This window comes from Pseudochaenichthys georgianus, unplaced genomic scaffold, assembly GCF_902827115.2.
Source record: "Pseudochaenichthys georgianus unplaced genomic scaffold, fPseGeo1.2 scaffold_522_arrow_ctg1, whole genome shotgun sequence".
NCBI classification, from domain to species: domain Eukaryota; kingdom Metazoa; phylum Chordata; class Actinopteri; order Perciformes; family Channichthyidae; genus Pseudochaenichthys; species Pseudochaenichthys georgianus.
In genome coordinates this window covers 7,429-30,416 of record NW_027263083.1, presented here as the reverse complement: position 1 = coordinate 30,416, position 22,988 = coordinate 7,429, and the positions used below count along the sequence as shown (strand labels likewise).

Sequence of the window (22,988 nt, the reverse complement as noted above, 5' to 3'; positions counted from 1 at the left end):
AGGAGTATGGTTGTGTGGGACAATGTGGGACACCCTCTCAACAGCACCCCCCAACCCCCGTAAAAAAAAAAACGTAACAATAACAAATATATAACAACAGAGCAGAAAGTGAAGTCAAAATGCAATTTTTTAATAAAGAAAAGTAAACTAAGGCAGCAGGCATTATTCACTTCAAGTGTTTAGAAATGCATCTTCTTAATTCAACAATTAATAGATAAAATAAAACCAACACTGGCCAGGAGGGAACAGAAACATAATAATACATAAAATAAAATAGCTTTCAGTTTTGTCCATCACAGCAACAGAAGGTGGGCCTTCTGTCACCTAGAACCACTGGTGTCTTTGACTCTGTCAAACAACTCTCCGCAGAGGCAGGGGCAAGCACATCTGTTATTATGGACGCTGCTTTTGTACGACCACATGACATTTTCTTTACTATCTCAGAGTCTGGAAAAGTGGTCGGCGCTAGCTTGTTACCAGTCATTTGACCGGTATGATGGGAGTGTTGCACTGTGTGGTAAACACTGGTTATTTCTGCTGCTGTCACCTTGTCTGAGTGACCATCATGTTTGGTTTGAGCAGGAATGTCTCCATAGAGTGGGGTGTCTCTTTTTGAGCGACACGTTTCTTGTGAGAATCGCATTCTCTGTGTCTTTTGACGTCGTATTCACCGCCATGTGAAATTTAAAAATTACTCTTGCAAAGATTGCAAAAAACTCTCTGAGAGTCGCCCTGCACTGGCTGCACCCACGGGTAAGTGTCTTCCCAGTCTTTGCTGTATGTGCATCTTCTTTTCTTCTTAGCTGTAGTTTCAGTTTCCTCCATTTTCCATAACCTGCTGCGTCGCCTGCGTTCGTTGTTGTTGTTTGGGGGGGGGGGGTGTGTGAGTGAGTTACTCTCATTGGTTAACACTTGACCAGCACCCGCCGTGTGTTACAGTTTGATTGACAGCAAACACAGCCCCCTGATGATAGCCTTCCCTGCGTGCTTTCTCACCAGCCATTGGATGAATCTGATTTTAAAGAAAAGCGTTTTAGCCAATAAAAATGAAATATGCGGGACATCGTCTCAATTTGCGGGACGCACCAAAAGTCGTGAAAATGCTGTGCAGTCCCGCGCAAAGCTGGACATCTGGTCACCCTACCTGCACTCTGTTTTGAGATCAAAGCACTCTCAGCCTTAACGAGCTGCTCCATCCACTCTAATGTTAAAATCTGAAGAAAGCCTCTTTACCAAGCTCCAAACTAAGTTCAATATCTCAAAAAGTGTGAAAGATATCAAATATTTGATCATTTTAAAGTTGGAATGAAGTTTCTAGCTGAAAGTATGTGGAAGCAGATACATTTGGCGCAAGGTGTAGGAAAAGAGGATTTGAAGAGTCGTCCCTTTGACTTCCATGTTAAAAAAAGAGTTTAAAAAGCTGAATATTTCCAAAAGTATAACATATTTTTAAAAAGTTGAAGGTTTCCCATCGATTCCTGAAAATGTTGAATAGTTTAATATTTGAATGGTTTCTGTAGCTGAAAGTAAGCTGAAGTTATGGATAGCCAAAGTATTGGCTGAAATAAGTTTAAGGGGAAGAATAAAGATTTGAAGAACTATGGTGGATTGCTGTAAACAGTATTTGTACTAATTTGGCAAATAATGTCTCTGCAATTAAAAAAAACTAAATCAAGAACAACTGGAAGTTATTTTGGTTTATATGAAATATTTAACAAAAATATTTATGGTAACAAAAATATTATATACCACCAGTAAATAAGCCATCTTAAGAAAATAAATAAGATTACTTGGAGATACTCAATTGGAATAAAGCAACGTTTATAAAATACAATTTAAACAAAATATCAGAAATAACCAGGAATCCATAACCACAAAGAAACTATGAAACTTCACAATGAATAAATTACAAATGTTATAATGGGTTCAAATAACTCAAGAACAAGTGGAAGTGAAATAGTAAAAACAGGTGAACTTCATAATTTAAATTGCCCTAAGAAAACAAATTACCTTTAGATTGTTCTCCATGTTATTCACAGTGAACGATGAAAGATGAAAACATTTGGAGTTTGCATGCTCAGCAAAAAGAGCCGCTGCAGCACAGCATATATGAAGAGAAGAACCAGTCGTTACAAACTAAAGACCAACATGTTAAAGACTTGTTATTGGCTGTCCGTTCAAACATGAGTTTGAATGATTTGACAGCTCCAGCTCCACATCACAATAATACATGACGAAAGTAAAATCTAAAATAAATATTTGAGATAGAAAATAAAGTGATTTTAAATATTCTTATATTTAAATATAAATGTTAATTTCTCCTGCAGACTCTCCAAAGCTCGCCTCTGTGTCAGTGAGTGCCTCTGCTCAGATAGAGAAGGGCAGTTCAGTGACTCTGACCTGTAGCAGTGATGCTAACCCAGCAGCTAGCTACACCTGGTACAAGGAGGGACACCATTCCCACCCTTCTCATCTCAATGAAGGACCACGTCTTATCTTCAGCTCCATCCAGTCCTCTGACTCTGGACAGTATTACTGCAGAGCTGAGAATGAGCTGGGGAAGAGAAGATCTGAATCCATCTCCATGGATGTGAAATGTGAGTGAAACATTGTTTTAAAGCTTTAATCTGTTCAGACTTTGCTGGAGAAGATCTCACTGATCTGTACTACTTTCTTCAGCGCTATCTCTTCACATTCACAGTCTGCTGTAACTCTCTGAGTAGCTTCAGGTGACTTCATATGGAAGCCCATTTCCGCCACTTGAAAAAAATAAAATCCCCATAAAAAGTCATAATAATGAGATAAGAAGTGCGCATGCGCTGCAGTGGCGCTGTCTTCAAAGGTCCCTTCATCACCTTGCTGCTCTCCACCATGCAAACGGCATCTAGTCCTAAATAAGGTAACTATTACAGGTGACTTTTGTAATTGTTAGATGTTACATATAGCCTATATTGCAGCTAAACTACAACAATGCAGTTTACAGCTTTGACATTACCCGTTATGAACTATAATATATATGCCTATAGTTTTGTGGTAACGTTCACGCCACTAATGACAATAGTGTAGGCATACTGCTGCTGTGAGTTGCTCTAACTCTAACCCGTGAACGTTACCACACAACTATAGGCATATATATTATATTCATAACAGGTAATGTCAAAGCTATGAACTGCATTGTTGTAGTTTAGCTGCAATATAGGCTATATGTAACATCTAACAATTACAAAAGTCACCTGTAATAGTTACCTTATTTAGGACTAGATGCCGTTTGCATGGTGGAGAGCAGCAAGGTGATGAAGGGACCTTTGAAGACAGCGCCACTGCAGCGCATGCGCACTTCTTATCTCATAATTATGACTTTTCATGGGGATTTTATTTTTTTCAAGTGGCGGAAATGGGCTTCCATAACTTTAAGATACTAAACCATTTAAATTTTTTAAAGGACATTTGTTGACAATAATTTCCCCAACATGTATTGATTAATCCAAAATGCAACACCTGAGAAAGCCATGTGAACATTTAAAACCTCCTGAAGTGAACGACATGTGTCTCTCTGAATCTCCAGACCCCACGACGCTCCCCTCGGTGTCAGTGAGTCCCTCCGCTGAGATACAGGAGGGCAGCTCAGTGACTCTGAACTGCAGCAGCGATGCTAACCCAGCAGCTAGCTACACCTGGTACAAGAAGGATCCACATGCACACCATTCTTCTTTCAATGAAGGACCACTTCTTGTCTTGAGCTCCATCCGGTCCTCTGACTCTGGACAGTATTACTGTAGAGCTGATAACAAGCTGGGGGCGAAGACATCTACAAGGATCCCTATTGATGTGACATGTGAGTCAAACTGTCTTTAAAGGTTACATCTGTCCAGTCTTACAGGAGGAGATGTCACTGCTCATAACTTCTTTCTTCAGCTCGGCTTGCTCCACATTCAGTGTGCTAAAATTAATTAAGCAACTTCAACAGATTTGAGGAGTTATGGGACCCCTAATGTAACATCCATTGCTCAGCCCACCTTCAAAGTCTAACATGCTGATGTACACAGCTATTTACATAATAAAATACAAATACCAAATCTTCTTCCGTAGTAACACATCCTTAATTTAGATCAGGGGTGTCAAACTCAAGGCCCGGGGGCCAAATCCGGCCCGCGACTTAATTTCATGTGGCCCCACAAGAACTTGCAAAGAATATACTATGTTTATTATACGGTTACATGATGATTTACAGAAGCACGTTGCCCATAAACTACATGTCCCACAATGCATCTCAAATTTGACTTTTTTCTCAGAATTTGACTTATTTTTTTTTAATTCTATTTTTTTTCAAAATGTCACTTCTTTTTTTTCGGCTTTTCTTTTTAATTCATTTTGTGACATTCTCACTGAAGAGACTTGCAATTATTTGCCGTAGACTTCTGCTTTCAGGCGTAGTTAATTATGTAGTTATTATCCTATCTGATAGGGTAATATAATACATTATTTTATATATATTAAATATTTATGTATGTATTTTTTATATAGTCTTAAAGTTACAACCGGCCCTTTGAGTGTAACCATAATGCTGATGTGGCCCGTGATGAAATTGAGTTTGACACCCCTGATTTAGATTATCTCTGTAACACTTCTCTTCCAGACTCTCCCAAGCTCCCCTCGGTGTCCGTGAGTCCCTCTGCTGGGATAGAGGAGGGCAGTTCAGTGACTCTGAACTGTAGCAGTGATGCTAACCCAGCAGCTAACTACACCTGGTACAAGGAGGATGGAAATCAGACACGTCGTCCGCTCAGCACAGGACCACAGCTCGTCTTCAGCTCCATCCAGTCCTCTGACTCTGGAGAGTATTTCTGCACAGCCGAGAACAAGCTGGGGAGGACATCTACAAACATCTCGATTGATGTGAAATGTGAGTTAAAGATAGTTGTCGAGCTTTAATCTGTCCTCTCTTGGCTGGAGAAGATGTCACCGCTCGTACTTTCTTCAGCTCTTCTTGCTTCACATTCACGGTTGTTATGCTGTGTTCGTTATTCTCGTGTCCAGGTAAGAAGCTTAAAAAGGAGACTAAATGGAGTCTCTGAGTAGGTTCAAAATTGGTACTTTAATTAATAAAAAGCGCGATAATGTTACAAGCAGGATATTGTTCAGTCAGGAGAGAAAGTCTGCAGCTTCCTCTCCCTCTGATGCTGGCCGTGCTGAAGAGCCCTTCCAAGCATTCGTCTTTCCCGCTTCTCGCTGTTCGCTCCTCCTCGCTGGGAGCTGTAGTGACGTAGGGGACTTCCCCCCTCGTTCGTCTTGTGTCCGATATCGCGTTAAACAGAGGATTTCGACATTTTACATTCATTGCTTACTTCCACATGCCTTTTCTCCTCCTTATCTCTTTCATAACTTTATATGTAATACATGTTAACGACGTCAATAGCCACTTTAATGATACTAATGGGCGGTAGTCCCGGATGTCGTCATGACGGATTTTCAGAATAAAAGCTTGGTATTGAGAACTTCCGGTTTTTCCAGAATAAAATAGCATTTAAACTGACGGTATGTTTAAGGTACATTATGCCATAAAACATTGATTTTAATTTCTAACACGGTCTGCTGTAATTCTCTGAACAGACTTCAGAACATTTTAGGAGTTTTAAAATGCGTAAGGACCCATAATCTAAAATCTGTTTCAAAGCAAACCTACAATAATCGTTAATACATCTGCTCAGGATGCTCCAAAGCTTCCCTGTGTGTCAGTACCACTGAGATACAACAACACTGTACAGCTGTGTAGACAATAGAGTGAATGCATTATCAGGGGCAGTAGGATTCATGAGGTGGAGGTAAAGCCGGCCTCAGTAACATCAACAAGGATTCTCATGGTCAGGAATATAGTTTTGGTTAGGCCTGTCTGTCAAAGGCCTCACTGAATGAGACGCTTGCTACTTTAGCATTTACAGTCGCTCTCAGTTCATTCATTGTGTTTATCGTAAACGCTTGATAAACTCTCATTAACCTGTTCAGCCCCGAGCCTGTTGTTCAGGTCTCAGGCTCGAACATGACATTCCCAGAGCAAATGACCATATCTTCTAAAGGGTTAAATTAATAATCTTTTTTCTCAAAGTAATGCGAGTTGGATGTAGAAAAGTGAGAATCAATATAGATGTTTTTAATTTAAAGAAAATTCAGATTGAACACAGTAAACAACTGTAAATTATAGTGTCCGTCCAAACATTATGTTTTACTTACAGTGAAAACGACCCTTGGATGATGGGTCAGTAGACTAAAAGCTTTAGGAATCCAAAGTACAACATATAATAAGTGCCCTGTATCAAGATTGATGTAAAACAAGTGACATTTTACCTTTTTAGAGAGGTTTAGCCAAAAAAAAAACACTTCTTTATTTGGGTGGATTTTCCATATCTCTGGCCCCCCTTTGTCGATTTTGCTGATTTTACATCTCTTTCTGGCCGTTAGAGCCAATAGAATCGAAGGGGGATTTCCCCACTCACATACATGGTAAAACAAAAAGGTGGGGGCTTCGTGCATGTTGTTTTTCATCAGAGCGAACCTATCTCTAGCTCTGAGATCTGGAAACGGAAAAGCAGGTTTATTGCTTATGGATTATCAGAAATCATTTAAAGGGACACAGACACATTGGATTAACCTCTGGATTAACTTCAGCAGCGTTTTATCGTTGTAATGCCATTGAAGACCACTTTTGACCAGACTACGACACAGGTAAGCCATGCTAGCATTTTTAGCTACCTAGCGCCACATGTTTTGATGTCTGTTTTTGTTTATAAAGTTGCAAGTTCGTATCATTGAGTGATGATGTATGTACCCATCGATTCTGTGTCATCTCCCAATCAGATCAATGTCTTGGATGTGCAGAATGGATAAATAATAAGGTTTTATGAGTGAGTTTCGGTGCAGTAAATCTGTTAGCATGTTTCGCTCGTTGCTAATCCAGAGGCTCAGCGTTAGCATTGTGGAGTTTTTAAAAAATAAATAAAAAATGTTCAGTTAGATGAGTTTCTTCCCGTTACATGGATATAAAACATTCATAGTTTATTAAATGAACATGCACTCAGACACTATTTCCGCGGTACCGGGGCCTCTCGGGCTTAACAGGTTAGTTCAAATACTATGACACTGTAAGATGACCTATGCTCTTATAAACCTTCCTGTAATAATCACATTAACACAATGGAAACATATGATGATTCTTTACAGAACAAGAGGTTTAGACTGTTTCTAAGTGGCCATTCAAGTAGTTTAATATATGATATATTAAATCGCAAGAGGCGAATCACCTATATTAACACATTTTTAGAAACGATGTTCCTTTAATAGAAGTATTAATTATTTTTGCCAATGTATCTGGAAGAAAACCCAGATTGATGTGATTACTCCAACAAAGCAACTTAGAGGCTTGTGTAGCTGTAACAGTACAAGTACACATTTAAAATACTTGAAATGTCTGTTGGAAACTGCCAGCTCTCGAAATGCAGAGGTGTTCATCAGTGGCCCTCTACCGCCAGTCAGGAGAGGAGTGGAGAGATTCAGCAGATTGTTTGCACTGAACACCTGGCTTTCAACTGCCTGTACTGACCATTCTGTCCATTTTATTGACAACTTTAACTTTTTCTGGGACCGCAGACATCTTTTCAAGGCAAATGGAGTTTGTCTGAACAAGTCAGGAGTGACATTTTGTTCTCTAACGTATTCAACTGCCTGCATCATAAATCTGTTCCCTCTGCCAAGGACAAGCGGCAAGATGAATCAAAACAGGAGAGAGACGCAACACATCGCTCAGAAAACCTTGAAGATCTATCACTGCACCCGCCTGAGGAATGTTCTGATTATGGGAGACAAATGGAGGAGTCTCCACCGCCCTTCACCCCCCCCATCACCTCTGAGGATACTCTTCCTTCACCCCACCGCTCTCTCTACTCTCCGTTCACCCTCGCCCACCCTCCTGGAGATCGCTGAACACACGAAGGAGATACAGAGGGTTGGCACCGATTCTTTCCTGGAGTTCAAAGACCAAACTAAGGCGATACGCAGGGCTGGCAGCATGTCCTTTACCCCCGCACCATCTCCCCCGTCTCCGTCACCGTGCCTACGTCAACCACCTCCCCCCCTGGCAGCATGTCCTTTACCCCCGCACCATCTCCCCCGTCTTCCGTCACCGTGCCTACGTCAACCCACCTCCCCCCCTGGCAGCATGTCCTCTACCCCCCGCACCATCTCCCCCGTCTCCGTCACCGTGCCTACGTCAACCACCTCCCCCCCTGGCAGCATGTCCTCTACCCCCCGCACCATCTCCCCCCGTCTCCGTCACCGTGCCTACGTCAACCACCTCCCCCCCTGGCAGCATGTCCTCTACCCCCGCACCATCTCCCCCGTCTCCGTCACCGTGCCTACGTCAACCACCTCCCCCCCTGGCAGCATGTCCTCTACCCCCGCACCATCTCCCCCGTCTCCGTCACCGTGCCTACGTCAACCACCTCCCCCCCTGGCAGCATGTCCTCTACCCCGCACCATCTCCCCCGTCTCCGTCACCGTGCCTACGTCAACCACCTCCCCCCCTGGCAGCATGTCCTCTACCCCCGCACCATCTCCCCGTCTCCGTCACCGTGCCTACGTCAACCACCTCCCCCCCTGGCAGCATGTCCTCTACCCCCCGCACCATCTCCCCCGTCTCCGTCACCGTGCCTACGTCAACCACCTCCCCCCCTGGCAGCATGTCCTCTACCCCCGCCACCATCTCCCCCGTCACCGTCACCGTGCCTACGTCAACCACCTCCCCCCCCCTGGCAGCATGTCCTTTACCCCCGCACCATCTCCCCCGTCTCCGTCACCGTGCCTACGTCAACCACCTCCCCCCCCTGGCAGCATGTCCTTTACCCCCTGCCCTTCAACGACGCCCACCAAAATCACCGAAGCAGAGACGCTCACCACCTCCCCCGTCTTCGTCACCGTACCTACGCCAACCACCTCCTCCCCCTGGACACGCACCAAGACCCCCGTCACCAGGCCTACCACAGTCATCCAGACCAAAACGCCCCCCCCCCCTTCAAGACTGCGAAGCCTGATAAGGATGTGTGTGTAAAAAACGCAAACACTGACTGATATGTGCTGGGTCCAGGCTCAAGGGCGTATGGCACTCTCAACTCTTTCCAGGACATGCCGGGCCCTGCCTGCCTGTAGCTTTGCCGATATCTGTGTTGATAGGTAATAGATTAAGAGCGGTGAATCATCTTAGACACAGGAAGCGCTCAAAAGTTTGTGTGAGTTTATCACATTTAGAAGTGATTCCATGTCAGACACAGCTTGCCACCAAACATCTGACTGATAGTGTGTTCTGATGAAACCAATTATCTAAATAAAATTCAAGACTGCCTCAAGGACTTAAAAACGTGGATGACCTTAAACTTTTTGATGTTAAACACGACCAAAACTGAAGTTATTGTACTCGGCCCGAAGAATCTACGAAACAAATGGTCTAAAGATATACTAACTATGGATGGCATTAATTTGGCCTCCAGTGAGACTGTAAGGAATCTTGGTGTTATATTTGATCAGGATTTATCCTTTAACGCCCACATAAAATCTATTTCAAGGACTGCCTACTTCCATCTACGTAACATTGCAAAAATCAGGCATATCTTGCCTCAAAACGATGCAGAGAAACTAGTCCATGCATTTGTTACTTCTAGGCTGGATTATTGTAACTCTTTATTATCAGGGAGTACCAAGAAGTCAGTCAAGTCGCTTCAGCTGATTCAAAATGCTGCGGCTCGTGTACTAACCAGAGTTAGGAGAAGGGACCACATTACTCCTGTTCTGGCTGCCTTACACTGGCTCCCTATAGAACACAGGATAGAATTTAAAACTCTTCTTCTCGCCTACAAAGCCCTTAATGGGCAGGCGCCATCTTACCTTAAAGAACTCATTATACCCTACTGGCCTACTAGGGCATTGCGTTCCAAGAATGCAGGGATGTTGGTTGTTCCTAGAGTCTCTAAGGGTGTGTTCACACCTAATAGTCCGCTCTCTGGTGCGCACCAGACCACAGTTTGTTACATTGTTTCATTTTTCAGAAGGTTCGGTTTGCGTTCACACTGGCAAAAACTCAAAGGGACTATAAACTTTAAACACAAGTCATGTGCTCAGAAATGCTGTTCAACCATTGGTCAGACATTAAGGGGGTACAAACGCAAATCCCGGCAATTTCTAGCGGAGCCTCCGCCATGGAGCATCGGTCCGTTCGATTTAACTGTATACAGTTTGGCTGAAACTAACTGACAAGAAAACAGCGGAGAAGTAACGGGCAGAAACCCTCCTTTTTACGCAGCGGTCCAGACATAGGTCAGACGGCGACACATATTCAGTTGCCAGTTACTTTGGCATTAGGGCAGGGATATCTAGATACTTCCCAAGGTTTGACATAATGAATTGTGCTACTTTTAAAGCAAGCAACGATTTTCAAATCTGTAATCAAAAGCTCCTCAAAAAAGCTATCGAAGCAGTTCCTGCCGTTGCTACGTTAGTTCAAACAGTAACAACGGACTATTTTTCTTAGCGGATGCATGTACATTTAAATCAATACATACAACTATTTTTTAAATCAATAAAATAATTTTCTAAATCCACAAAAGCATTTCAATTAATATTGTGAGTCATGTCGTTACTTTGTTGAGAATGTGGCCATGTGATAAGCGGCATAATGTGCAGCAGCGCGGTCATTATGGGGAAAAGAACACCTTCATGCCGATCTAGATCCCTCCGCTTCACGTTGGGCTCCTGATCAGCCTGTCGGTGTTCTTTTCCTGCTTATCCATGAGAGACGTTCTGCAGAACGTCGTCGGTGTTTCACCGACGACAGGTGTTCTTACTTTTATGTAGCTGACGGAGAATGTTTACTTTACACGACACTGTTCAACACTTAATTCTTCTTTACTCTTTAACTAAACAACCGCGGATGTCTTGAAAGACTCTTTCGCTAAAGATTTTTGAAGATATCCGCGTTCTTGTGACACGTAAATACTGCGCTTCCTATGTTTTGGTGCGGACTGCGTTCACACCAGCAATGAACCGCTCCAGAGTTCGCAAGCAAGCGCTCCGAGACCACCTATTTTAGCGGACCAGAGTCCGGTTGTTTAGTTCACTTAAGAGGTCTCGGACTGCGTTCACACCGACCCAAATGAACCGCACCAAGCGGCTAAACGCACCAGGGTTCGATTCAACCGGACTATACAAGGCAGGTGTGAACGCACCCTAAAAGTACAATGGGAGCCAGAGCCTTTTCTTATCAAGCTCCACATTTGTGGAATCAGCTTCCAGTTTGTGTTCGGGCGGCAGACGCCCTATCCGTTTTTAAGAGTGCGCTGAAGACCTTCCTTTTTGATAAAGCTTATAGCTGATAAAATAATCTATCAAGAGTGCATTGACGTAGACACGTTGTGCCTCTTCACCTATACTTTGAGTTCTTACTCTTTCACTTAAATCCTAAAAACTTAGATCTTATATTTCAAACTAAGGATATTACTTCTCATTCTTCTAAATCTATTCTCTCTCTACTTCTCACACTCTCTACTCCTGTAATCTATTTATTCTATGATCTCTTCATCCAAACCTTTCCCCTCTCTGACCTCTCGAGGTTCTATTAGAGCAGGGGTTCTCAAAGTGCGGCCCGCGGGCCAATGGCGGCCCTGGGAAATGTTTCTGGCGGCACGCGATAGTTAATGTGACACGCTGAAATGCATGCGTTATATTTTAATCCTCCATGGTTCGTATCTAGTCATTTAGGTTAACTTCCTGTTTCGTTTGCATGCTTTTATTTTGAAGGCGAGATAACGTGTTTGACAGGAAGTTGTGGTGGCATTGGAGACAACTTGATGGATAAAGTAGTGTCTTCTATGTAACGACAGAGAAAGAGAACAACGGACTGTATGTTTTAAATGTTTAGCACCCCCCGAAGAGGCCACAAGCTCTTACGTTGGGTCTGGAGTTACAAATAAATTCTGATTCATCAGTAAAGTAAAGCCTACGACCATTATTCGGAGGGCAATGCTACACTGTCATTTTGCTAGACAGGATAAGATAAGACAGGAAATCCACAGCATATCACTCACTACAGCACAATACTCTCTCTCTCTCTCTCTCTCTCTCTCTCTCTCTCTCTCTCTCTCTCTCTCTCTCTATCTCTCTCTATCTCTCTCTCTCTCTGTGTGTGTGTGTGTTTGCAAGGCACTTTTGAGACAAATTAATGTTTGATTAATCTTAATGTATACTGTATGTATAATTGGTTAGTACAATAAAGAATGGATTTGTTTTGGAATTATTTTGTGTTCCGTTTTTTCTTGGGCGGCCCTCAATCCAATATTGGGTACCTACATTGGCCCTCACTCATCAAAACTTTGAGAACCCCTGTATTAGAGGGTAACAGGTTGCAGAGAGGCCTTTTCCGGCCAGCAGCATGTTAGGGGTTTAGGCTCAGTCAGCTCAGGGACCGTTTGGTTACTTTAGTTTGGTAAATGAAATAAGTGTTTGAACTGTGTAGTCGTTCACTGTAGTTGCTGTCATAAGTCATTTGTAGACTAAGTGGCAAAAAGTGTTTTTTTTACATTTATACTTTGTAGAGAAATGTAGACACAAGCTGGAAGGGAGCGCAATAAACCTGACGAGTTTGAATTTGAGTTGATTACGAGTTTATTTTCAATTGATAATTAGCTCACAATAAGTTCACTTTAGTTACTCACACACCTTGACACAAGCCATGGGTTCAGGTCCGCAGCACTACTCCCAAACATATCATTTCAAAATGTGAATCCTTCCTCATTTTCCTCGATTGATGTCTTTGTTCCCAGATGCTCCAAAGCCTCCCTCTGTGTCCGTGAGTCCCTCTGCTGAGATAGAGGCGGGCAGTTCAGTGACTCTGACCTGTAGCAGCGATGCTAACCCCGCAGCTAACTACACCTGGTACAAGGAGGATGAAGACTCTCCCAAAGCTTCAGGACAGAACTTCACCATCCCTGACTTCAGAGCTGAACACAGCGGGAGCTATTCCTGTGGAGCCCAGAACAAGTTGGGACGAAGCAACTCCACCTTCCATCTGAGTATTGTGGCAGGTGCGTCCTCCACATTCACCAGACCTGATTCACTTTGTAATCTGAAGCATATTCAACATGTCGTGTTCGTCAGGGAGGACCCTCCATGGTGTCAGAGGTGGATCACCTGACAATGTGATGTATCAATCTGCTGATCTAGCAGTTAGAAGTCTCACATGTGTGTTCATGTTTCTAGGGAGTTGGATATTGGAGGATATCATCAGGACGACTCTGGGGGTCTTGATGCTGATTCCTGTGGTTCTCCTGAGTCTCTGGATGAGGTACAACCATATACATTAGAGCCGGGACTCGATTAAAAAAAGTAATCTAATTAATTAGAGGCTTTGTAATTAATTAATCGAAATTAATCGCATTTTTAATCAAATATACATATCTGACCTGAGAACAGTGAGAAGCCATTTCCACATGGATGTGACTCCAGGTGGTCGACAGTCGAGTGCAGTCAGTGAGCCAGGGAGCTGGTTATCCTCTCAGACGTGGACTCACTCATCCTGGCCCTGAAGCCAGTCCTCTGGTGGAGTGTGGGTTGGGTCAGGGTGTGGTTCCTTGCACTCGGAGTCGGGCTAACGTCCATGCTAGCTGCTACATGCTAGCTGCTACATGCTAGCTGCTACATGCTAGCTGCTACATGCTTTGCATGTAGGTGATACTTTAGGCTTGATGAGCTGCGGCTCTTGTCGACGCTTCCATCCGTCCGTCTTTTAAAACAAAAATGTCCCATCCACGGGGCCGACCAAAGCGTCTCATCAGCTTGTTCGTTCATGTTTGACTATTGTTCACCGTGGTTTGTTGTTGTTTGAAGTCCCATGCTGAAGTCATGAACGTTAGTTGGTGCTCCAGTGTAATCGGTACGCCTGAAACTCATCCAGTGAGAAACGTTCCGCTGTGCAAAAATAAGTGCGATTAAAATGCGTTAATTTTTTTAACGCGTTAATTTGTGTGTAATTAATTAATCTTAATTAACGCGTTAAAGTCCCGGCCCTAATATAAATGCATCACTTCACACATCCTTCTAACATCTTTTAGTTTACTGTTCTGAAATAAAATGTGTTGTTGCCCTTAATCCAGGAAGAAGAAAGCTCTGCGCTCCACCACTGAAGCACCTGAACCTGAAGAGATAGAGGTGAGAGAGAGCGGACCTACTGACAACATTCCCCTTCCTCAAAGCTATACTGAGGCTCATGAATGCAATGAGAAGAGAACTTGTGATTAAAGACGACGTCCTGAGTTGAAAATGATTTTTTTTTTAAATGTTTTATACATTCTTAAAGTGTATGCAGGTTTCATGAACGAGGGTCTGATGCTGTCTTCTCTCTCGTCATCAGATGGACTCCATCCCTGAGTATGAGAACGACTCACACACTGCAGCACAGGCAGGAGACCCAGAGGAGCAGGGAGACATGGCGTGAAGTCCACTCAGGTTAGAGCCTCAGACCAAACCGGCCCGCTCCACATTTAGAGTCACAGTTCCAGCTGTAGCTTCACACAAAGTCTCTCTGATTCCCTGCAGACGCTCTCCTGATGGGAACAAAGAAGAAGGACGTCGACATGTCCATGAGGAGAGCGAGGCTGTGCAGGATGTGTGCGGAGTGGATATACTCACGTTCAACTCTTAAAGCTTGTATAGTCAGTGCTCAGCAGCAGCAGATAGGAGTCAGCAGCTTGTAGGTTTGCAGTGTTTCTCAAACTTTTTAATTCCAAGGACTAATATCCAAAAACACATCGTTGTTTACAAATCGCCTGAAAATGGTACAAACAAGTGGCCACATGTGTGATGAAGGTGTTTATGTGGGCTATATCATGCAATCAAAAGTGAAACTTAAGCTCGCTCCATTGCGGAGATATTCCCGCGAGAGTGCGGAAAACTTAAATGTATTTATTTATTTCAAATGTGAAATTGTACCAATATACTCACGGACCACTAGGGGGCGCTCACGGACCACCAGTGTTCCGCAGACCACTGGTTTAGAGAATGAGCTGCTGACTGCTTGAAGTGAATCAAGTCGAGGTGTCAAACATGATTCATCGTTCAGACCAGCCGGAGGTCAGGTGCTCTATGTCTCTGCTCCAGCTCGGTGGACATGCTGGTTTGTTATTTGCAGAGTTCTCGATAAAACAAAAGTCTAGTCAAATTGTTTTTTTGAGTTTCACATAATGAATAACTTTTTAAATCCTCGTCAGTGTCTTTAATAACCGTCTGGCTGACAGAGCCAACCACGTCTATTCAAAGCAGAGAGAGCCTCAACACATCACATTTGTCACGATTCTCATGTTTTGTCACGTTTGTAGTTTTGTCTGTGTGAAGTGTTCACCCCCGTTTCCTGCCCGTCTGCTTTCTGTTTCCCTCCCTGATTACCCGGTTGTGTTCACCTGTTGTCCTTGTGTTTCTCCTCCCCTGCCCAGCTGTGTCTTGTTCTGTGATTACCCTTCTGTGTATTTAGTCTTCCCCTGTGTTCCATGTCGGTTCATTGTTTCCCCTCCTTGTCATTCCACGGTCTGTGTTCCTTGCTGCTTTGGATATTTTGGATTCTGCCTTGTTTTTGCCACAGCTTTATTATTTAATAAAGCTCGCTTTTCGTTATTCTGCTTTTGAGTCCTACCTGCTTCACCCATTCGTAACAACATTTCACTCCATGGACACTTTAGATGTTCACACCATGAAACGTAAGCTCACTGGAAGAAGACCTTGATAGATGTTACTGTGTGAGATTCAAATCACCCGCCAGCTCTTCAACAAGTGAAGGACCATCGGACGAGTGCTTTGAAAAGATCACCTTTAAAAATCTCGGTTTCACTTTTCATTAATTTGCAGCATATAATGTTGAATTATTACCTGGTGAAGTTAGATGCTGCGTATCACAGCGCACTGAGATGTGTGACAAACTGTAAAGCCCTCACTCATCACTGTACCCTGTACACCAAGGCGGTCTGCCATCACTTCCTGCACGGAGGCTCAGTCTCTGGTTCTTCTTCATTCACAAAGCCATGTTGGATAAACTCCCATCTCATATCTGCTCCTGATCTCTCTGAGAATTGAAAGTACGTATTGCCTGAGATCGCATGCTGTGGTTTTATTAAATGTGCCAAGTGCTAGGACTGTCTCAGGGGAGAAAGCTTTCAGACGAGCAGCTCCTCTAACTTGGAACCGTCTGCAACAAGAATGGAACATTACCAGCTGGTTCCACTGCATGTTTTAAAGCTGGTTGGATGCTAGACAATCAGATGCTGTTGGTACCTGTACATGTGGTTAGGATGTAAACTGTAATCGCTGTACATGTTGCTGTGTGATATCCTCTTGTTGTTCTGTTGTTCTTGTTTTCATGTCTTCTTGAGGAACCTACTGCTGCAGCTCTCCCTGAACAAGAGGTCATTGATCTCAATGGGATTTCTCCTGGATCAATAAAGGTTTTGAATTGAATTGAATTATTAGCTAGCAATATGAAAATAAATCTAATAAATGACGCTTTTGCATATCTCCCATATTGCAACACATTCTCTCTCCCAACTCGTCCTATAGTGACGTTATGTCAGGATCCCTTGGCGTCACTATCAAACGCAGCGGGGGTCCTTTAGCGTCGATCTCAACTGTCAGGGCGTCCCATTGGCTTGCATGGAGCTCCCTGAACGCTGGTAATAGGCGACTTTGGATGCTCTCCACAGACCCATTCTCACAGCCTTTATCAACATTTTTCTCACTCAATATCAAGCCACATATTGCTTTTACTTCTTTATTTTAATTGTGTTATGTCGGACTTGTGTTGCCGTCAGTTACGGGGAGAGTAGGGGCTCAGAATACTGAAATCTGTATTGTTTCATCGTTGTATCTTCTAATTTTGTATTCTTTTCTAAACCACACTGTTATTTACTCAACAATAAGAAACATTATCCTTGTGTTTATTTATTTGTTTGATTGTATAATGTCGGTCTTTTGGAAATGTGAGTTTTCAGTCCTGGCTGCAATCCTCTGCAAACCTCGTACCCAGTGGCATTTCTATATGTACTAAAGTGGTGGGGCACAACACACTCAGAAGTCTAGAAGCTTCTGCAGAGAGGTTCATGGCTGCTGAGGCTCCGACTCTTCAGGTTTACAAATATATATAAAAAATATAATATTATTTTCAAAAGCCTCTTTAGTCTGATGCTTCAATTAATTTTAAACAGACAGTTCAACAAAAGGATTCCCAAAAATGTAATTTGATCATTTAAATATTGAATTGTTCTCTCTTAGTAAGATCCCATCTTCAATAACATTGCGGTCTCACCTTGACTTGAAGATGAAGGCCATTTGCCTATCCTTCTGGACAAAAATCTCTATTACTTTTTTGTAAAAGTCCTCCTTATGTTCTTGTAGTTTCAAAAGTCTATCATAAATCTAATCTAATCAATAGATTTTTGATTAGAAAATGATAAAAGTAGGGTAGACATGTGGATATTATCCGGCTGAACAAAACGTGCATTTATCAAACAGCTACGTTTCCCACAGATCTTATTTGGAGCTGTTTTCTAAAATCCTTTGGAGAAATCTCGTTGCTTTTTTGTGGAGGGAAGCCATGCGCAGCTTACTTCCTGGTTTTAGGACGCGTCTCTCGTCTCCTCTTCACACACCACACTTTTCGCGGCACACGTACTTACAGCCAATCAGCTCTGAAGTATGTGAGAAGGCGTATGGTGGGGATGGCAGCTCAGTGCCCCGATGGGCATTATTTTTTTGCCACAAACATTAAATAGGAAAATACTCGGAGCATGCGCAGTGTAGTTTTTACAGTCACCGTTCACTTAGACTGTGGCCGTTTCTCAATCTCGAGGATTCTGGCTTCCAAGCCAATATTTCAAGGATGCTACGTCACAGAGTGCCGCCGAAGGACTGTTCCAATCTCCAGCATACTTGGAATTCCACCGAGGCCGCATCCTTGGTTTGGGGGAAATTTCGAGGCTGCACATGGGTAGACTTCGCGTCCTTAAAATCCCCACAATGCTTTGCGCACGGACCAATTTCAAAAACCCTTGCGGAGAATGGCTGAACCGACGCAGCACACATTGAAATGTTAGTATGTAGTGGCGTAGAACACGTGTTGGTAAATATGTGACTTTGTTACATTTGTTATCACCAAAATGTGTTCCTGAAAGTAAAGCAAGTTCATAATTAGATAGACATCGTGAGGGATTTATTTTGGTACAGTTTATGTTGAAACCGTTAGAGAGAGTGGCACACTTGTTAGCCTGTTCCATTCTTCTTCGTTTTCCTAAGCCGTGGCTTGGAAGCATACTTGCTTAGTTTCTGAAGGAAGTGACTTGGAAGTATGCGACTACCAAGCCAGCATCCTCGCGATTGAGAAACACCCACAGTCTGCCTTCACTGTGTTTACCTTCTAATGCATCCTGACAATATTTTAACATCAATATGTATTGCATTAGACATGAGCTGTTAACATTTCAAACACATTGTTATATGTAAACCAATCAAACCAAATCAATGCAGAAGAGAAAGAGAAACATGCTTACAGAGCCAAACAGAACAGCAAAGCGAGATACACAATTATAATGAGCTCTGATGGTAAAAACCTTAAAACTACAAAAACATAATATCACATGTTGATAATGGAGCTGGTTAATAAAACATGACGGCCAACAAAGCATGTGTGGTAACATACTGTACACAAAGATACATAAATACCCACCGGATCTTGGAAATGGTTTTCTATTGGTGAAAAAGACGGCTCTTTACTAAAGCCTAGTGGCAGCAGAATGGAACTGCACCAAGATCAGCTAATGCATATTTTCCTCTCCAATACCCAATGTCCTTCAATAACAACACGTGTTATTGGGTGGGTTTCAATCCATACATCCATCATGTTCAATATGTTACTTTAGCACAGGGGATCCCGGGTCGATCGCGGGTCGATCGCAGGTCGATCGCGGGGAGATTCCCAGTCGATCGCGAAATGTGTCTAAAAATAGAACAACAATATTCTGTGTTATCGTTAATGTCCTATAACACAATCTTCCTGTGCCAGAATAATGCACTTGAACGCATCAAAGCTTTGTGATTGGTGACCACATGTGTCGGGGTGTGGCTGGTGGCCGCGGCTCGATTCGCTGACGGACGTCACCCCCCTTAATTGTTTACGTTTTAAATGGCATCTCCCCGTTGACAATTCACTAGCACCCCCCCCCCCCCCCCCCCCCCCCCCCCTCTCTATTTGGACTGGTGGATCTCGGCAGACAGGCAACTCTAAAAGAAGCTCTTGGTTCAAAAATGGTTGGGCACCCCTGCTTTAGCGGAATAACATGTTATTTTACCTTTTGAAAAATATATGTTGCATATATATATATATCCGGAGTGTAGACATGGCAATGACATTCTTCTGGCCTGAGCTCCTCCCACAATGCAACAAATACAAATAGAAAATGCAACATAATCATGCATTCAGCTTCCAGTTAGAGGGATGGAAATCACTTATGCAAATGATGTGCTCTGTGTGTGTGTGTGTGTGTGTGTGTGTGTGTGTGTGTGTGTGTGTGTGTGTGTGTGTGTGTGTGTGTGTGTGTGGTGTGTGTGTGTGTGTGTGTGTGTGTGTGTGTGTGTGTGTGTGTGTGTGTGTGTGTGTGTGTGTGTGTGTGTGTGTGTGTGTGTGTGTGTGTGTGTGTGTGTGTGTGTGTGTGTGTGTGTGTGTGTGTGTGTGTGTGTGTGTGTGTGTGTGTGTGTGTGTGTGTGTGTGTGGGTGGGTTTCTCTTGTCAGGTTGCCAGGTTGGCTCGGCGCCCTGCTGCCTGTGGAGGATGTAATGTTGCCTGTGTGTCAACGCTTGATGTTGTTCCATCAGATGCCGACAGCCCGAGGTGACATCATCCATCCCCTCAGGACGTTTACATTCCTGTCCTTCGTTTCTGATTATTTAAAAACCCATAAATTAAAGATTATAAAGTCACTCTCGCATAAATCTGAATGTGAACGACAACACGTTTCAGACTCGCCGAGGGAAGTGCTTCTTTCTTTTCGTGTCGTTTTTCAGAATAATTGACATAAAATAACCCAAATATTAGAAAATGAAACAAGAGTTTTGAACCTGGTTTTATCCAATGTTCACATATCGTGCACGGAAATTATGCAAATTAGCTTTTATTCCATTAGATAACGCTTCATCTGCACATTTCATAATTACATGTCAGAAAACCTGTAATATGGAAAAGTATGGTGTTGATGTCAGTAAAGAAGATGGGGGCTTTCATGGTGATATCTGTCTCACACAACATGGTACACATACAATATAATACTGTTATATATACAAATATATATACAATATAATCAAAAAGTACAATATAATATAGCAGACAAGACCAATTGGAGCAGGTGTCAAACGCAAGGCCCGTGGCTTCAATGTGGCCCCACAAGAGCTTGCAAAGAATATCATGTTTATTATACGGTTACAGGCCGATTTACAGAGGCACGTTGCCCATGAACTACATGTCCCACAATGCATCGCAAAATATGTCTTTTTCTTAGAATTTCACTTTTTCTCAACATTTGAATATATTTTCAAAGCGTTAAATTTTTCCCCACAATTTTTTTGATTTTCACTTTTTTTCCAGAATGTGGCTTTTCTTTTTAAATCATTTTGAGACCTTCTCACTGAAGAGACTTGACATTATTTTCCCTGGACTTCTGCTTTCAGACGTAGTTAATTATGAAGTTATTACTCTATCCGATAATAATCCAATGCAGAAGCAATCATGTAATAATACATTATTTTAAATATTGCATTACATTGCATTTAGCTGACGCTTTTATCCAAAGCGAATCACAATAAGTGCGTTCGACCAACAAAATAAAAACTTGAAGAAAACTGAATCATAAAGTACATCAGGTTTCATAGAGCCAAGTATTTCAAGTGCTGCTCAGCTGGCTTTAGAGGAGCCAGTCCTTTGTTAGTATATAAGTGCTTTGTTAGCAGTTCTATCCTCGAGGTGGAGTGGAAGGAGATGAGTCTCAGTCTGGAAGGTGTGTGAGCTTTCTGCTGTCCTGATGTCAATGGGAGCTCGTTCCACCATCTTGGAGCCAGGATAGCAAACCCACGTGTTTCTGCTGATGGGAACTTGGGTCCCCCTCGCAGCGAGGGTGCAGCGAGTCGTCTGGCTGATGCAGAGCGGAGTGCACGTGCTGGGGTGCACGGTTTCACCATGTCCTGGATGTAGGAAGGGCCAGATCCATTCGCAGCATGGTACGCAAGCACCAGGGTCTGGAAGTGGATTCTAGCAGTTACCGGAAGCCAGTGGAGGGAGCGGAGGAGCGGCGTGGTGTGGGAACATTCAGGAAGGTTGAAGACCAGGCGAGCCGCTGCATTCTGGATGAGCTGCAGAGGTCGGATGGCACATGCAGGCAGACCAGCAGGAGAGAGCTGCAGGAGTCTAGTGAGGTGACGAGAGCCTGGACCAGAACCTGCGTGGCTCTCTGGGTCAGCTGGGGACGCGTCCTCCTGATGCTGTAGAGCGTGTATCTGCAGCAGCGGGTTGGAGCAGCGATGCTTGCAGTGAAGGACAGGTTGTTATCTAGGGTCTCACCCAGAGTCCTTGCAGTCTGAGTCGGGGAAACAACAGATATATGTATTTTATATAGTCTTGAAGTTACAACCGGCCCTTTGAGTGCAACCATAATTCCTACGTGGCCCGCGATGACATTGAGTTTGACCCCCCTGGATTAGAGGTTTACGTTCACTTTGCTAGAGACCATTTCTATGGATCGAGTTGTGGTTTCGCTGTTCAGTTTATAACCTTCAGTCTTCCATCGGTCCGAGGTAGGGGGGGGGGGGATTTTATGGGTTATTAAAACCAGAAGTCTGACTGCATATATCTTTTCTCTGCATCCAATAAAATCAACCTTTGAGGTTCATATAAGACGTTTAACTCCAAGATCTCTTCCATTAAGCCTCGTACAGTTTCCCCTCTCCACCGGTAGCGTCTCCCGTTCATACTTCACATGATCTGTATAGAAACTGGAACATATGCAAATAGAAATACGCTTTATTGATCTCTGTGGGAAGTTATATTGTGTCACTCCTTGTTATTTCACACACACACACGGTCTGAAACACACACTCTCTTCTGGTTCTCGCAGAAGAGGCTTTTACTCTCGGGAGCTGGAAGAGCTCGGAGATAATGAAGTGCAGTCGTTAACGAGAAATAAAAACTCCATATAAAGTCAGTTTCCACCCCAGAAAGGAGCTGTTTTAATAACGCAAACCAAGAGGCGTAACATTGATGTAAAGTGTGCATCCTGATTGTTGGCATGGCTGAAGGGACACCAGGCGGTTTTCTCTGGAGCAGGAAGTGCTTATGTACTTATCTATTCTACTGCATGGCCCAATTACTGTCAACATCAAGGGAGATATGAACCCAGAGGCTCAACGACACAGACACCAAGTGTATCCAGTTTATAAACTATAAATATATTTGCCTCCCAAACCCCATCCCCTCAGGAAGCCTTTGCCTCCTGTCAGGTCATCATTGTAAATAAGAATTTGTTCTTAATTGATTTTCCTGGATAAATAAAGGTTCTACTACTACTACTACTACTACTACTACTACTACTACTACTACTACTACTACTACTACTACTACTACTACTACCACTACCACTACTACTACTACTACTACTACTACTACTACTACTTCTACTACTACTACTACTACTACTACTACTACTACTTACTACTTACTACTACTGCTACTGCTACTACTACTGCTACTGCTACTGCTACTACTACTACTACTACTACTACTACTACTACTACTACTGCTACTACTACTACTACTGCTACTACTACTGCTACTACTACTACTACTGCTACTACTACTGCTACTACTACTACTACTAC

General features: G+C 43.1%; 1 protein-coding gene across 1 annotated transcript in view; it reads left to right on the top strand.

Annotated features, from left to right (window-relative positions):
• The window catches only part of LOC117443016 (B-cell receptor CD22-like), a 33,409-nt gene extending 16,406 nt beyond the window's left edge, over positions 1-17,003 (top strand). The window contains exons 5-12 of the mRNA XM_034078968.2: positions 2,328-2,597; positions 3,566-3,835; positions 4,637-4,903; positions 12,858-13,118; positions 13,294-13,378; positions 14,187-14,241; positions 14,444-14,538; positions 14,629-17,003. Of these exons, the coding sequence (XP_033934859.1) occupies positions 2,328-2,597; positions 3,566-3,835; positions 4,637-4,903; positions 12,858-13,118; positions 13,294-13,378; positions 14,187-14,241; positions 14,444-14,527 (1,292 nt within the window). The 3' untranslated portion in view covers positions 14,528-14,538; positions 14,629-17,003. The remainder of the gene's footprint in view (positions 1-2,327; positions 2,598-3,565; positions 3,836-4,636; positions 4,904-12,857; positions 13,119-13,293; positions 13,379-14,186; positions 14,242-14,443; positions 14,539-14,628) is intronic.
• Positions 17,004-22,988: the final 5,985 nt, after the last annotated feature.